We start from the raw sequence: 16,365 nt of genomic DNA on the forward strand, positions 1-16,365 counted from the left end.
TCTGTCTCATTTTTTTTTCTGCTTATTGAAAGGAGGGGAGGGAGAAGAGAGAACAGTCTTCAGAAGTCACTTTTTTTTTTTTTGGCATCTGCTTACTTTTCTGGGAAGATTTTCATGATATATATTCTGTGTTGTACCTTCAGGACAGGGATGGGAACTGTTGGTCTGTGGCAGTCAAAAAGGAAGTAAATTGGGCAGACTAGATGGGTCTTAAAAGTCTTTATGTACTGTCGTATTCTCGGTGTCTGTGCTTAAATGTTTTGAGATTTAAAAAATCCATGCTGTGCCAGTGGATGGTGTTGCCGTCGGCTTTAGCCTTGATTCAGCCAAACCTTATTTCAGGGATTTTTATTCTGCATCTCAAAACATTGGGGCACTTATGTACCATCTTCAAAGCAAAAGGCATTGACCACCTTCATCTGTGCTTTTGGCATCTCCTCGGATTATGTGCAACTCCTCCAAAGGGTTCACCGATCATGGCGATGCCTTCCATAGCAGATGCAATGGGGCCCTGCATTAACGGGCACAATAATTGTGAAAAAAATTCATTGACTTTCGTGACAGCACTGCAGAATTCATCAGCATGGATAATGTAAACATAGTAAACTGTCTCATAACTGTCGATGCGGCGTATAGAGATTGCATTCAGTAATGCATGGCCATACTGCATTATTACTCATGACTCTGCTGAGTTACAAGGAATCCTGGGACTCCAGGGCTCATATGTGGAGGAGAGCATCTCCTGTACCTATAGTCTCAAGGATTTTTGTATTCCCAGATCCCTCTCTCAGCTCAGATGATATTCACGACTCTGTGCTGAACCACACGGCTTCCGATGATTCCAGCTACAGGATGGAAACCATGCTAGGTAATTAAGGAAAGTCTCTTAAAGTAGCAGCACTAGCTAAATTTATTAAAGGAAGTCAGCTGGCAGTTAAAAAAATATATATATATATTCCATCATGTTCTGGTTTATATTTCATTCCTAAGGAGAGTGCTTAGTCACTTTTTGTAATAAAAAAAATAATCAAAGGGAGATGTGCTGAGCCTTATCAGAACCTCATGCAGATATCACCCCAAAAGGAAGGCAGTGTGAATATCTCAAGAGAGGGCTCCGGGAAGGAGATTCTTCTGGAAAGCTGATGTTCATCTCTGGATCATGCACAATGTGGATCCAGAAAAAGGTTTCGCAACCTGCAAAGAATCCCATTGATAGAGGGAAGACCTGAGGGCAGATAGCAAGAGGGCCTTTGTTCCCCATTGATCTTTCGGGAGAGAGGAGCTAGAAGAAAGGTTACCCTTTGGGTCACACAAGCTAATTGTTCCTACTATTCCTCTGTTGAGGGAAGCTTAGCAAGTCTGAAATTGCTTAAGTGAAGATTGTGGTGGCTACAGTTTTGACTTATAGCTTGTGGGATATCAGTTTTTGGATGCTCATGGCTCAGTGTCCATCTGGTGCCATGCCTTCCAAGGACAGACAACCAGGCAGAGATATATTCAACAAGTTGCACAAAGGTTTGCTGGCTTGGACATACAACGTGATCAGGTTCATTTGCTTACTGTGTTTTATCCTGATATTAAAATGACCTTGACTGGCTTTGGAAATTAAATACTTTCCAGGCAGTGGTCCAGCTGTATGGTTATGGCAATAAAGAGTATCTTAATCGCAGCTCAGCACCCCTCTCCTCCATCACCCCACTGAGATGACACAACCTGCCAGAGCCCACTCACAGAACAGCTAAAATCTCTCTCTGTTCCACAGGGCCAGAGAAAGGAGCAAAGGAGAACACAAGACATGAGGACAAACAGGGTGGTAAGATTTTATTGTGGTGATTGGATGACTTTATAATCTCAGATGTGGTTAAAGCAGCTTAGTGTCCACACCTGGGAAACATCCAACTGCTAAGTAGCACCGTATGCTTTCTACTGAAGAACCGGAAACTTTCCAGCTGGAAAACACCAAGGGGCCAATTTTCAATGATTCACCGAGTGGCGAAAATATCTGTTTAATTTTAGCCACATTTTCAGTTGATTCTAACTGGGGGAAGAAATCTCCATAGCTAGCCTTATGTTTCACTTTGGACTGATTTGCATGGGGGATAGCAACACTTTCTGGCTTGCTAAAAAGTGATGACCTGGCCAGCGGTTGCCTGACAGCCAATGTGCGCATGTAAATTTCTTTTTACCTGTTTAAGTGGCTTTGGGAATTTGCCTTCTGTAAGAGCCCAGGTGTGGACTGAAACTAGCAGATAGGCCTCTGCGTGCATCTCAGAGGGGCAAAGGGTGGGAGTGGTTTAACAAGGAATGTACTTGTCCGCCAGCACAAGGATTTTCTCGTCTGGTTTCCTTACGAAATGATGTCTCGTTGTTTTACAGACGAAATAGGCGATGTTATTCGACACTTGAGGAAACAAGTTGAAAATCTCTTCAGCACAAAATATGGTGAGTGCATACTGACCAGTAGAGCCTTCAACTTTCCTCTGCTTGAAGCCTTTGTTTTTGTGGCTGCTGATTTTCAAAGAGAAATGTCTGAAAGTGCCCATATACCTCGGAAACAATATGGGCCCTTTATAAGCATTTTTTTATATAAGATATTTTTTTATATATTGATATTTATATTTTATATAAGATATTTTTTATATATTGCATTATATATATATATAGCATTATTTTTATATATTGCATTAGGGTGGGTGGGTTGGTACATGTGTTAGGCCCTGGCTATGAAATAATGAGGTTCTCATTGTTGCCTAGCTAAAGCCATAGGGCTGTCGGAGCCTGTCAAAGTGCCATACTCCAAGTTCCTGATGTACCCAGAAGACCTCTACGTGTTGGGTCTGCCAGAAGGGATCTCGCTGCGCCGTCCCAACTGCTTTGGCATTGTGAAACTGAAGAAAATCCTGGAAGCCAGCGGTAGCATCCAGTTTATCATTAAGAGGTAACCCGAAAGAGAAAAGTCGACAGTTCTCCTGGTTAGAACTCCAGGACGTTCGGCCTCCAGCCAACCTCCCAGTCCACTTTGTCTCTCTCTCTCTTTGATCTGCTCTTCGTAGTGAGCTCTGGTTTGGTTCCAAGACTTGCTGATCAAAGAGGTGACATTTTGTTACCATTTGCAGGGAGGAAGAATAACTTAGAATCGCTGGTGGGTAAAGTTTTGTGGGACAATGGCGGCATTTCAGCATGTTAATTCTTAATCCCTGCTTATGTGAGATGATTGGGGGGGGGGTTTCTGTTTTTCACAGCCTGGTCTTGGGTTACCGTTTTCTCATAATGCTGGTCTTAGCCTGAAGACCAACCTGCATGATGCCTCTGCTAGGGTCGCAACAGCAAGAGTGGTGGATGAATGATTATATTGCACTACTTCTGTCTATCTTCCACCGATGGTGGGAAGAAGACTCACCAGTCTGTGCTATTTTTGTACATTTTAATGGGCTCAATATTTAATGCCACTTTGCTGGATAACTATTTTTCCCTGTACGTACCCAGATCAGTCCAGACTCCTGGGTTTTGCTTCACTTCTAACAGATGGAGACGGAGAAAGTTTTGCAAGCGTCACCTCTTAACCTGGTGTGTCACCTGCAACTCCTCAGTATTTCTCTGTCTCCAGCAGATGGAGGTGGTGCAAAACCTGCAGTTCTGGACCAAAAAAAAGGACAGGAGATTTATTTTAGGAGTTTCAGTTTTAGGAGAGCACTGTGCTACCCAGGAGGTTGGCAGGTCCTGGGGGAACCATCACTTCTGGTAGAAGGCTGGAGCGAGCAGGGGTTGGGGACACCAAAATTGCTCGGGCTGGTGCACCGGGGGTGATAACCAGTGGACTGGCTCCCTCTGCTTCCAGCACAACCTCTTCAAAGCCTCTTCCATTCCACTTCAGGGAAGCATAGCCTGTTTGTCTTTTTTGTAGAGGTTAAAATTGTTTAAAAAAAAAAAAAAAGAACATAAGGACATAAAAGTTGCCATACTGGGTCAGACCAAAGGTCCATCAAGCCCAGTATCCAGTTTCCAACAGTGGCCAATTCAAATCACAAGTACCTGGCGAGTTTCCTAACATAAATAAATCTCAAGCTACTGTTGCTTATTAATTAATAGCAGTTTATGGATTTTCCTCTAGGAACTTATCCAAACCTTTTTTAAACCCAGTTACACTAACTGCTGCAACCACATCCTCTGACAATGAATTCCAGAGCTTAACTATGTGCTGAGTGAAAAACAATTTTCTTCGATTTGTTTTAAATGAGCTACTTGCTAACTTCATGGAGTGTCCCCCCTAGTCCTTCTATTATCTGAAAGAGTAAATAACCAATTTACAGTAACTTTTTCAAGAAATAGGAAAGAGATGACCCGATCGTGTTCTCTGCTCTCCCGGGCATCAGACGTTTCCCGACCGGCAGATAGTGGTGAAGACAGGTCCAGGAGGTTCCTTTGCTCCTATTCTTGGTACTAGCCCCACAGTTCTCTTGGGTATTCGGCCATGCCGTGTCCCAGCCGCTGCCTTGCCTGTGGGGAGGTTTCCTTGCGACTTTTTCACGGGCCGACTCTTGTTCCCGCTGCCTTCCTGGTGGGGAGGGCTCTTCACAGGGAACTGCGGGGGCACTTTTTCAGCAGCGGAAGCCACGACTGGTTAGATCTGCTCCCTCCATCGCAGCCGACCCATTCCTGTTGAGCACGGGAACGGCGGCCATTTTGTATTCTTTCATGTGCGTGGAGGAGAGACCAGCTGAGGGAGGGAAATTCCCTCCAATGCTGTCGGCGGCTAATTCCAGCCCCGAGGAGCCTGGGGGGGGGGGGGCATGGATGAGCAGGGAGAGGGGGACCTAGACCCCTCAGGAGGGATGAACGGGATCTCATAATGCTGGTCTCAGCCTGAAGACCAACCTGCAAGATGCCTCTGCTAGGGTCACAACAGCAAGAGTGGTTGATAAATGATTATATTGCACTGCTTCTGTTTATCTTCCACTGATGGTGGGAAGAAGACTCGCCAGTCTGTGCTATTTTTATAAATTTTAATGGGATCAATATTTAGTGCCGCTTAGCTGGATAATTATTTATCTGGGTGTTAGCCAGCCACCTAAGTGGTGGGCAGAAGGGTGGGCATTCCCTGGAGGTGCTACTTATCTGGCTAACTTAGGCGGATAAGTGGTGATATTCAACTACTATCCACCTAAGTTAACCAGATATGTTGGATTGAAATTATGCTACTTGCCCATCTTCCAAACATTGATGTGCCCACAACGTTCTCATTTAAGGGGTCACAGATTCTAATTTCTTGCCAGGGTTGCAACTTAAGGGTCATCTTTGATTCCTCATTGTCTCTGCGATCTTGTATCAAGAACTTAGTAAGAAATTATTTTTGGAAGCTTCATCTCCTTCGGAACTTGAAACCATTCCTTATTGACTCAGAACTGTTATACAGGCATTAGCAATAACCCCAGTGGACTATTGCAATGCCCTTTTAATAGGTCTATCCTATTGCACCTTAAAACCTCTTCAGCCGATTCAGAATACAACCGCTTGCCTTATTGCCAAAACCCCACTCAGAGAACACATCACTCCAGTCTTAGTTTAGATTGGCTTCTGGTAGAGTGGGAGGATCAAATTTAAGTTTCCTAGTGTGTAGCCAGATGGACTCAGGACCATGGAATATGCTACCCTGCCAGCAGATAAAGACTGAGTCAGATTTCAAGGCTGACGTCATCGTAGATAGACCCCTGTAGTGACCTCAGCCCTTCAGTAGTTCTCTGTCTCCAGCAGATGGTGTATGTTCCTCTCCTTATGAGGATTCCTGTACTTTTTGGAAGGAGAAATTCTACATTTAAATTGGAGAAAAAAATTGAGCCCCGCTCTCCTGCGGTGATACCTAAAGGTCCCTCCCCTAGTTTAGAATTCCTGAGGCGATTTCCGAGACCTCTCAGAGGTGTGCCTTGGTCCGGTAGCCGGTTCCTGGCGTGGACTTTGCTGCTTAAGCAGCTGAAAGGCAGCGGGTGCAGGAAGCCGAGCATGGCGGTGACGGCCAAAGCCCTTTCCCCTCGCAGCCGGAAACTGTCTCTGTACTTAGCTGGTAAACGGCGTGCTCAGGTAAGTTTACAAAGGAAAAAAAAAAAGGAAGAATATTTATCTTCAGAGAAGAGGGGTTTCGGTAAGACTTCCTCAGGTCTCCTTGCTCTGCGCACCATATTGACTTCGTTCTCGATCCCGTTGGGGTAAGGGGAAATGGGCTTCCGAGTGGGTTGAGCGGCCCCCGGTGGGCTAGGCCCTACGTTTGGCTTGGTCAGCACACCGCGAGGTAGGCCGCAGCAGAGCCATCTTGTGCGCATCTTTGTGCGTGCTGTATTGCCCTCCATAGAATGTTGGTATGAGCAGCGAGTTGTCTCTGCAAATGCGCTGTGCACATAACATCACGTGCATACATATGCATACAACCTAAGTGTAGAATACAGGTAAAGCCGGGTGCATGGGCTATGTGTGCATCACACTACATCACGCCTAGGCGCCCAAAATCTGTGCGCATAAAATTTTAAGTGTGAGTCCACTGATCACACAGTTACCACCGCCAATGGCTCCAGCAGCCAAGAAACATAAGCGATTTTATCTCTGTGCTGCTTTTCATATTAGGGTTGCACAGTCTGACCTGGATTCCAACTTATGTCAGCACTGTGAGGAAGCCCAGGGAAAGTTGGCCTCCCCAGACTTTGCTAAACCCTGCTCCTCCCATTCAGAGGATGGGTTAGCCACAGCCTTAACTGGAAGTACCCTAGATCTGAGTACCTCCGGGCTGGGTCATCCATGGGAGAGGGAAATTCAGCGGCACCTACACCAGTATTTCCTGGACTAGGCATGGACCCGGCTGCCTTCTCTTGGGTGGAATTTTTCCAGGGCCTTCAAGCCTTCATACAGGCGCAGTCTGCTACCTCACCTGCCCCTGTCTGGACGGAACCTCAGTCAGTAAGCTCTCCATCTCCCAGACATCGAGACATGCCCTGTCTCACCAAGGGTATCCCTGACAGGGACTCAGACGGCACGGACGAAGAGGAGGATACAGATTGCTTGGAAGATGGGATAATTCCCCCTGGTTTAGAACTATATCAGACCATGTTACAGAGTGACCTTAAAGGAAGCACATGACAGACTGATGGAGTCTATCCTTAAACAGGCCTTTGATGCAGTAGCAATGACTTACAGATTGCTTCTTGTTGTACCCTGGTAGCTCGTGCATGCCTACTCCACTCTCAGGAGGTGGATGACACAGGGGTGAATTCCAGAGTGGTTATGGAACCTGCTGTCGCCTTTTTAGCTGACACGGGCTCAGATATAGTCCGTACTTCTGCCAAGAGGATTGGCCTCAGTTATGGTGGCCAGAAGACAACTATGGCTGCGGAATTGGTCAGCAGATGCAACCTCCAAGACAAATCTTACAAAGATGCCATTTAAAGAATCACTCTTTTTTGGAAGCAAATTGGAAAAGCTGGCCAGTAAATGGGGTGAATTTCCAGTTCCCCAGCTACCAGAGGGGTTGATCCAATAGCTCCCAACATTTTCACCCCTACAGAAACTCGACATTTCAGAGATCTCAACCCTTTGGGAGGTCTCAGTCCTTTTGTAGTCGACAGCCCAAGAGAGGGAGAGGATTGGTTCAGGTTCGTCCCGACCTCCCCAATGAAATTTTGCCGACCCACCCTCAGAACGAGGAGATAGGGGGTCGAGATCACTTCATACAAATGAGTACTGGAGGTCATATGAGAAGGATATGTGCTGGAATTTCACAGCATACCTTGGGACATATTCATGATGTCTCCTGGCCACAACCAGCACAAGAAGCAAGCAATGGAGACTACTTTTTTTTAAGACTCCTCAGGGTGAAGGCTATAATCCCAGTACCTGTGCCCCCGGAAAATATGGGGCGTTATTCCATCTATTTCATTGTACCCTAGAAGAAAGGTTCCTTTCGCCCCATCCTGGACCTCAAGAGCATCAACCGACATCTACAAATGAATCATTTCTGCATGGAAACCCTATGCTCTGTGATAATGGCCGTACAATCGGGAGAGTTCTTAATCTCCCTGGACCTATCCAATGCTTACCTACTTAGTCCAATCCGTCAAGAACAGGGTTTCGTACGCTTTGCGGTACTGGGTCACCATTATCAGTTCCAGGCACTGCCCCTTGGCCTAGCCATTGCCCCCAGAACATTTTCCAAGATTATGGTGGTCGTAGCAACAGCATTGAGAAAAGAGGGAATCCTGGTGCTCCCGTAGTTGGACAACTGGTTGAGCCAGGCCAAGTCCGTGGAAGAGAATCTTCTGGTGACCAACAGGGTGACCTCCTTGCTTCAGGAAATCAGTTGGGTTGTAAATCTGGACAAAAGCAGTCTCAAGTCCTCCCAATCCTTGGAATATTTGGGAGTACAGTTCGACACCAAGCAGGGCAAGGTCTTCCTTCCGACCACGTGGATAAGGAAGTTGATGTCCCAAGTGCGTCAGTTGATGAGTACGATACGCTCGACTGTTTGGAGCTATCTCCAAGTTCTCTGTTTGATGTCTGTAACCTTGCAGGTAGTGCCATTGGTGAGGGCACATATCCGACCACTTCACCGCTCACTCTGTCACGTTGGAACCTGCAGTCTCAAGACTATTCGATTTGCCTCCACTTGATGGGAGTATGCTCTTGGCTCCAGTTGTGGCTACAGGAAGATCATCTGAGCAGGGGTGTACCCCTGTCCTCTCTGAAATGGCTGGTCCTCACAACAGATGCAAGCCTCCGGGGCTGGACAGCCCAAGGACGTTGGACCGAGGGCCCTCTGAGACATCAACTGCCTGGAAGCCCGGACAGTCAGATTGGCGTGTCTACAGTTTAGCCACAGACTCCAGGGGCAAGTGGTCCATGTAATGTCTGACAATGCATCAACGGTAGCCTACATCAACCACCAGGTTGGAACCAGTAGTCAGCAAATATCACAGGAGATAGATTGCCTAATGGAATGGGTGGAAAAACATCTACAGATGATCTCAACCTCCCACATTTCAGGAAAAGATAAAATCAGAGCAGACTTTCTAAGCAGGGAGAGTCTGGATACAGGAGAGTGGGCGTTGTCAACCAAAGCGTTTCAGCTGATAGTAGATCGCTGGGGTCTCCCGTCCATCGACCTGCAGGCTGCATCTCACAATGTGAAGTTTCCCCAGTTCTTCAGTCGTAAAAGAGATCCGTGGTCCTTGGGGATTGATGTTCTCGTTCAGACCTGGCTGGAAGTAGACATGCTATAGGCCTTTCCTCCGTGGCCCTTGTTGGGCAAGGTCATTCACTGAATCGAGCACCACAGGGGATTAGTCCTATTAGTAGCTCCAGATTGGCCCAGGCATCCTCAGTATGTGGACATGCGGAGACATAAGAACATAAGAAATTGCCATGCTGGGTCAGACCAAGGGTCCATCAAGCCCAGCATCCTGTTTCCAACAGAGGCCAAAACCAGGCCACAAGAACCTGGCAATTACCCAAACACTAAGAAGAACCCATGCTACTGATGCAATTAATAGCAGTGTCTATTCCCTAAGTATAATTGATTAATAGCCATTAATGGACTTCTCCTCCAAGAACTTATCCAAACCTTTTTTGAACCCAGCTACACTAACTGCCCTAACCAACTCCTCTGGCAACAAATTCCAGAGCTTTATTGTGCGTTGAGTGAAAAAGAATTTTCTCCAATTAGTCTTAAATGTGTTACTTGCTAACTTCATGGAATGCCCCCTAGTCCTTCTATTATTCGAAAGTGTAAATAACCGAGTCACATCTACTCGTTCAAGACCTCTCATGATCTTAAAGACCTCTATCATATCCCCCCTCAGCCGTCTCTTCTCCTGGTGGAGACCCCCTGTGCCTCCCACTGTACAGGGACAGGACCTTCACTAGCATCCGACTCAATTCTGTCTTACGGACTGGCCCTTGAGAGGGCTCGCCTGATGAAGCTAGGATATTCTGCGGCACTAATTGCCACCTTACTCAGTGTGCGGAAGTTCTCTATGTCCCTAGCGTATGTGCGGGTCGGAGAGTATTTGGTGTGAGGAACACGATGTCCCCTCTTGGGCGGTCAAAATCCCACTAATTCTGGAATTTTGCAGGATGGCTTGAATAAAGGTTTAACCCTTAACTCCTTGAAGGTCCAGGTAGCAACTCTCTCCTGTTCAGGGGCGAGGTGAATGGAACCCGGCTTTCGGCTCATCTGGACTTGGCCCATTTTCTGAAAGGGATGAAGCATCTCCAGCCACCCCTACAGTGGCCTATTCCCTTGTGGAATCTTAATCTAGTATTAGAATTTTTGGCAGGGTCCTCCTTTTGACCGCTGCACAGTCTTTTCTTGCGTTTATTAACCTTGAAAACTGTGTTCCTGTTGGCTATATTCTTGGCACGTTGCAACTCTGAACTACAGCCATTGTCCTGTCGGGAACCGTTCCTCTGGATGATTCTGGTAGCATTACAGCTTCGTACTGTTCCATCCTTCTTGCCCAATGTAGTCTCGGAGTTTCATTTGAATCAGTCCATTTCGTTGTCTTCCCTAGATAAGCATAAGGACGCAGAAGAATACCATCTCCTCCGTCATTTGAATGTCAGTAGACTTTTAGTGCGGTATCTCGAAGTTTCAGAACCGGTCCAAAAGACTGACCACCTGTTTGTCCTGCACAGTGGAAGGAAGCTGGGTGAACCAGCTTCGCGGGCTACCATAGCTTGCTGGATTAAGGAGGTTATCCCGGGAGCTTATGTGGAGGCAGGAAAGCCATTACCTTCTCGGGTTAAAGCTCATTCCACTAGGGCTCAAGCGGTCTCATGGGTGGAAGCTAGACTGCTGTCACTTGTCGATATCTGCCGAGTGGTGACATGGTTCTTCTTGGACACCTTCTCCAGGTTCTATCGCCTGGACATTCAGGCCCGAGAGGATGCAGCCTTTGCAAGGGCAGTGTTAACCGGACCGCGAGCAGCCATCCACTCCAATTGGGAGTAGCTTTTGTACATCCCATTGGTCCTGAGTCCATCTAGCTACATGCTAGGAAATGGAGAAATTACTTACCTGATAATTTAATTTTCCTTAGTGTCGACACATAACCTCAGCATCCCGACCCTGGCTGCCTAAGAACGGTGCCAAGGATTCGCCCGTGGAGTGGATATCGATTCCAAGAGATTACGGGTAAACCGTCATCCAGTCCCTAGATCACGACATCTATATTCTTACTGGGGTTCAGTGTTTGAGTGGTTGAGTACAGTTAAGGTTTTCTGTTTTTAATCATATTTTATATCAAGTTTTTTCAACAGTATGTCCACAGTAGCTTTTAAAGAGAATAATGAACGGCTGAAGTCACTGCAGGGGTATATCTTGGGTGATGTCAACTTTGCAATCTGACCCCGTCTCCATCTGTTGGCAGGGGAGCAAAGCCCATTGGTTCTGAGTCCATCTGTCTACACTAAGGAAAATGAAATTATCAGGTAATTAATTTTTCCATTAATGTCGCACATTTAATTAGTCCTTCCCTTCAAGCCTATTGGAGATCTGCATTGGGATCAATCGTCTCTCTGACGGTATCAGGAGGAGCAGTTTAAAATATTAAAAATATATTTAAAAAAAAAATGACATGGCAGGATAAAAAAAAAAACCCTCTAGACCAGGGGTGGCCAGTTCCGGTCCTCGAGGGCCACAAACCAGTCTGGTTTTCAGGATATCCCTAATGAATATGCATGAGAGAGATTTGCATGCACTCTGCCTCAGTTGTATGCAAATCTATGTCATGCATATTCATTAGGATATCCTAAAACCTCGACAGGTTTGTGGCCCTCGAGGACTGGAATTTCCCACCCCTGCTCTAGACAATAGAAAGAGGTGTCTGTACTTTTAAATAAGAATTATCTTTGTGTATAGAAAACCCAAAATGATAACTTTACCTTCTTCTTAGAGGCACTCTATTTTAGCACTATGCATCTGGAGGGTGGATATATCTACTATCCAGCTTATGAGTTGACCAAGTTAAAATGTTTATTTTCCTCTGCCTAGAAAAAGAGACTTATAAAACTGCCTTTTCTTCAAGAAATGTTTACCTGGTAAAATAATGAAGATGTTCCAACCTTGGGTCCCCAGGACCTTTGACTAGGTCTGGGTTTCAAGATAATCAAAAGACGTAAACTAAACTGGTTCTTAGACAAACCATGCCTGGATTGGTCACTGTTGGAAACAGGATACTGGGCTTGATGGACTCTTGGTCTGATCCAGTATGGTAAGTGTTATGTCACATGCGAATATAGATCCTGTTCGTACCCCAGATCAGTCCAGACAATTGGGTTTATGCATCCCTACCAGCAGGTGGAGGCAGAGAACAAAACTTTGAGACATTGCTATATATCTGAGAGTGCCACCTGCAGTCACTCAGTATTTTTCTGTCTCCAGCAGATGGTAGAGGTGCAAAACCTGCAGTCTGGAGATAATAGGAAATCAGGAAAGGGAAGAAAGAAGATTCCCAAATAATATGGCTCCCCGAGGTGTTAGGTTCCTTTGTGGGCCATCCCTCAGGTAGAGCAAGGAGGGCAGAGGGTTGGTGATCCCTGTGCTTGCCAGCCCCATGCCTTCTTTCTTCCCTTTCCTGATTTCCTATTAATTCCAGACTGCAGGTTTTGCGCCTCTACCATTTGCTGGAGACAGAGAAATACTGAGGGACTCGGATAAGTAGCAGTGCCCCAAAGTTTTGTTCTCTGCCTCCATCTGCTGGTAGGGATGCATAAACCCACTTGTCTGAACTGATCTGTGGTACTACAGGAACGAAAATTATCAGGTAAGAACAAATTTTCCTTTTGTGAATATTTATTATGGAGATCCTGTTTTCCAAGGACCAAGCTTGGGAAATCATGCACTAATGAAAAAGCATCAACCTATAATGGTGATTTCCAAACCTTTCCTCGAGGACTACCAAAATGTTGAATTTTCAGGTTATCCACAATGAATATGCATAAGATACAGCTGCATGTACTTATTCCACTGAAAACCCAACTAGCTTGGGATTTGAGGACAGATTTGGACATCACTGAACTAGAAGATGACAGTTTAGGTGGAAGGTTTTAACCGCTGATTGGAAGGTATTCTCTCTAATGTTTCTCTCACTTTGAATGGCTTTCAGACCAGCTCTTCTTGCCGAAGGAGTGAAAGATTCTGGCACAGACACCCTAGGAGCTTTAGGTAATGATTCTGACACTTAAATCAGAGGAGGAGGGAATCTCTATTGTGAAAGAACAGTTTTCAAAACTTCCCCTCTGCCTTTTATTTTCTTGACAGTTCGTAGAGTGGCGATAATGCTATCTTTGTGTTTTTCTTGCCTTTGCAATAGCCAGTGATAAAGAGTCCCATGATTTGCTAATGGATGAAACGGTGAAGAGACCTGGCTTTCAAGGTAAGAAAGCATGGCAGGCTGAGTCTTATCATGTACACATTGGCACTTCTTGGAAGAGTGTGTTAGATGGCTGGGTGATCCAGGCCTACACCACGAGAAGAACACACTTAGTATTGGGTATCGGCTTTGCACCAGAATGCCAAGACAGAGCGCATGTTGGCCAAGGAGGACCAGTTGGTCTATCCAGTCTTCTCTTTTGTACCTGCCTATTGCGTTGCCACAGTTATCAAATAAAGAGCTTGCTCTTCCATGTAGGGTGGGGATAGAGATGTGGCCGCATCGCCAACTGAAAGTAGTGTGCCAGAGATTTCAGATGAAGGTTTGACCTTAACTCGAGGTGACCTGTCGTTCTGCACCCTCGTAAAAGGATCAGATGGCAATGGAAGGCCACCTTCCCCTTTCCAGTCTTGCGTTTTTTTATTATTTATGCTTTTGCATTCACATTCCTTTCCACGGGGAATTCCTGTTATCCTGAAGGACTCACATATTTATAGACTTTTTTTTTTTTCAGCCCTTTTTATCATCAGGGCTGAAAGTTCTATAGCAGTGATTCGATCCATTCGTCTGTCTGGGGTGGGGTGGGTGGGGGGGGCAGGGGGAGTCCAAGATAATGTCTGCAGAAATTCACCAATTGAGCCCAAACCCGGGTGAGGCGAGAGGAAAGGGGTCACCTGCTCTAGTGAAAATAATCTTGATCAGGTAAGGATGGGCTCATTTGTGATCGGATCAAAATTGGAAAGTGCTAGAGAATCCCTGCATAAATGCGGTTTTCCCTTTCTCCCAGTTGAAGGTGCTAGAACTGGCACAATGTGGAAGAGCTCTCAAGCTCTCAGAGATAGCATTTTCTGTTTCTAGTTTAGTTAACAGCGTAATCAATATTAAGTTCGCACAGCAAAATGTATAGGATTGCTGGATCATACTAGAAAGCTCTCTATCAAACTTAGAAATATTTTTTCATAAGAGAATGCATGACCCACTCAGGAGATCCCATGTTATTGAAAAAAAATAAAATAAAAGAATAATGCTCCTTTTTTGTTTTTTTTTAAACTTTGAATAGTTTTGTAAATTACATCAGAAGCATAAATCTAGCAGGAGAATCACGAAAGCAGTATTGCTTCATTTAATGAATAATGTTTGCTTCTGTTTCAGAAACTTTTGATGCCAGGCTGTCCAGAATAGATATCGCTAACACCTTACGGGAGCAAGTCCAGGACATGTTTAATAAAAAATATGGTAAGAAAGTATGAGAGAATTTTTTTCCTTGTTTTTGCCTTGGTTAGATTTGAGGAAAGTCAAAATATATGTATTCTAAAGAGACCCACTACTCCTGGCGTGTTTTGGTTATAGTTTATACATGCATGCCTCATGGTAGTCCCTAATTCTACAATTGACCTGCACAGACCTGCTTTCATTTGGACTGTCAGTTATGAACTCCAAAGATTCACACCTCCAGTACTACGAAAAACTCAGCATAGGCTGTAGGAACAAATGTGACATCGAGCTGAAGTCATTGCGCTGTCACTGTGGCTTGTTGGCCCATCTTTTACTGGCTGCTGTCTCACTTAGGGCGTCAAAAACACTGGAACATACAAGCATTCAAAATGTTTCCCATTTGGAGGTAGGAAATGTTTCCTAGCGTGTAGTCAGATGGACTCAGGACCAATGAGTTATGCTCCCCTGCCAGCAGATGGAGACGGAGTCAGGTTTTAAAAGCTGATGTCACCCCAGATACACCCCTGCAGTGACCTCAGCCCTTTAGTATTTCTCCATCTCCAGCAGATGGTGGTTGTACCTCTCCTTATGGGGATTGCTGTACTTTTTGGAAGGAGAAATTCTACATTTAAATTGGTGAAAAGATTGAGCCCTGCTCTCCTGCGGTGATACCTAAAGGTCCCTCCCCCAGTTGAGAATTCCTGTGGTAATTTCCGAGATCCCTCAGAGGTGTGCCTTGGTCTGGTAGCTGGTTCCCAGTGTAGACTTTACTGCTTAAGCAGCTGAAAGGCAGCAGGTGCAGGAAGCTGAGTGCGGTAGTGACTGCCAGAGCCCTCTCCACCCACAGCCGGAGACAGTCTCTGTACTCAGCCAGTACACGCTGAGCCCAGGTAAGTTAAAAAAAAAAAAAAGAGAAGATTTACCTCCCGATTCAGAGATATTTGGAGGGGTTTCGGTAAGACTTCCTCTGGTCTCCTTGCTTGGCGCACCATACAGACATTGTTCCCGATCCCATTGGGGTAAGGGGAAGTGGGCATCCAAGCGGGTTGAGTGCCCCTGCCTCCTCCAGTGGGCTAGGCCCCGCTTTAGACTTGGTCGGCACACCACGTGGTACGCTGCAGTGGCACCATCTTGCGCGTGTTTTTGTGTGTGCCATATTGCCCTCCATCGAACGTCGGTATGCACAGTGTGTCGGTGCTGCAAACATATCATTGCACGCGTACATATGCGCACAACCTGCTAAGTGCAGAATCCAGGTAAAGCCGGGCGCATGGACTGTGCATGCACCTCACTGCAGCCTGCCTAGGCGCCCGAAATTTGTGCACATAAAATTTTAAGTGCGAGCCGACAGAACGCACAGTTACCGTCTTCAATGGCTTCGGCAGCCAAGAAACATAAGCGCCTTTCTCTCTGCGCTGCTTGTCATATTAGGGTATCACAGTCTGACCTGGATTCCTGCTTATGTCAGCACTGTGAGGAAGCCCAGGGAGAGTTGGCCTCACCAGACTTTGCTAAGCCCGACTCCTCCCATTCAGAGGATGGGGCAGCCACAGCCTTAACTGGAAGTACCCCGGATCTGAGTAACCCCGGGACTGGGTCATCCATGGGAGAGGAAACTTCAGCGGCAGCTAACCTAGTACCTCCTGGGCTAGGCATGGACCCAGCTGCCTCCTTTTTTTTTTTTTTTTTGTAATTTAAAGTTTATTAGTCACAAGAGAAGAACCATACCACAAAAAACAAT

General features: G+C 45.9%; 1 protein-coding gene across 9 annotated transcripts in view; it reads left to right on the plus strand.

Annotated features, from left to right (window-relative positions):
* Window positions 1-16,365, plus strand: part of GTF2IRD1 (GTF2I repeat domain containing 1) — a 193,888-nt gene that overhangs the window by 140,408 nt on the left and 37,115 nt on the right. For all 9 annotated transcript variants that reach the window (XM_029612152.1, XM_029612145.1, XM_029612144.1 and 6 more), the window contains 7 exons: window positions 779-868; window positions 1,763-1,813; window positions 2,377-2,442; window positions 2,755-2,938; window positions 13,143-13,201; window positions 13,350-13,412; window positions 14,562-14,645. In XM_029612152.1, the coding sequence (XP_029468012.1) occupies window positions 779-868; window positions 1,763-1,813; window positions 2,377-2,442; window positions 2,755-2,938; window positions 13,143-13,201; window positions 13,350-13,412; window positions 14,562-14,645 (597 nt within the window). The remainder of the gene's footprint in view (window positions 1-778; window positions 869-1,762; window positions 1,814-2,376; window positions 2,443-2,754; window positions 2,939-13,142; window positions 13,202-13,349; window positions 13,413-14,561; window positions 14,646-16,365) is intronic.

Source organism: Rhinatrema bivittatum, chromosome 8 (assembly GCF_901001135.1).
Source record: "Rhinatrema bivittatum chromosome 8, aRhiBiv1.1, whole genome shotgun sequence".
Lineage (NCBI taxonomy): Eukaryota > Metazoa > Chordata > Amphibia > Gymnophiona > Rhinatrematidae > Rhinatrema > Rhinatrema bivittatum.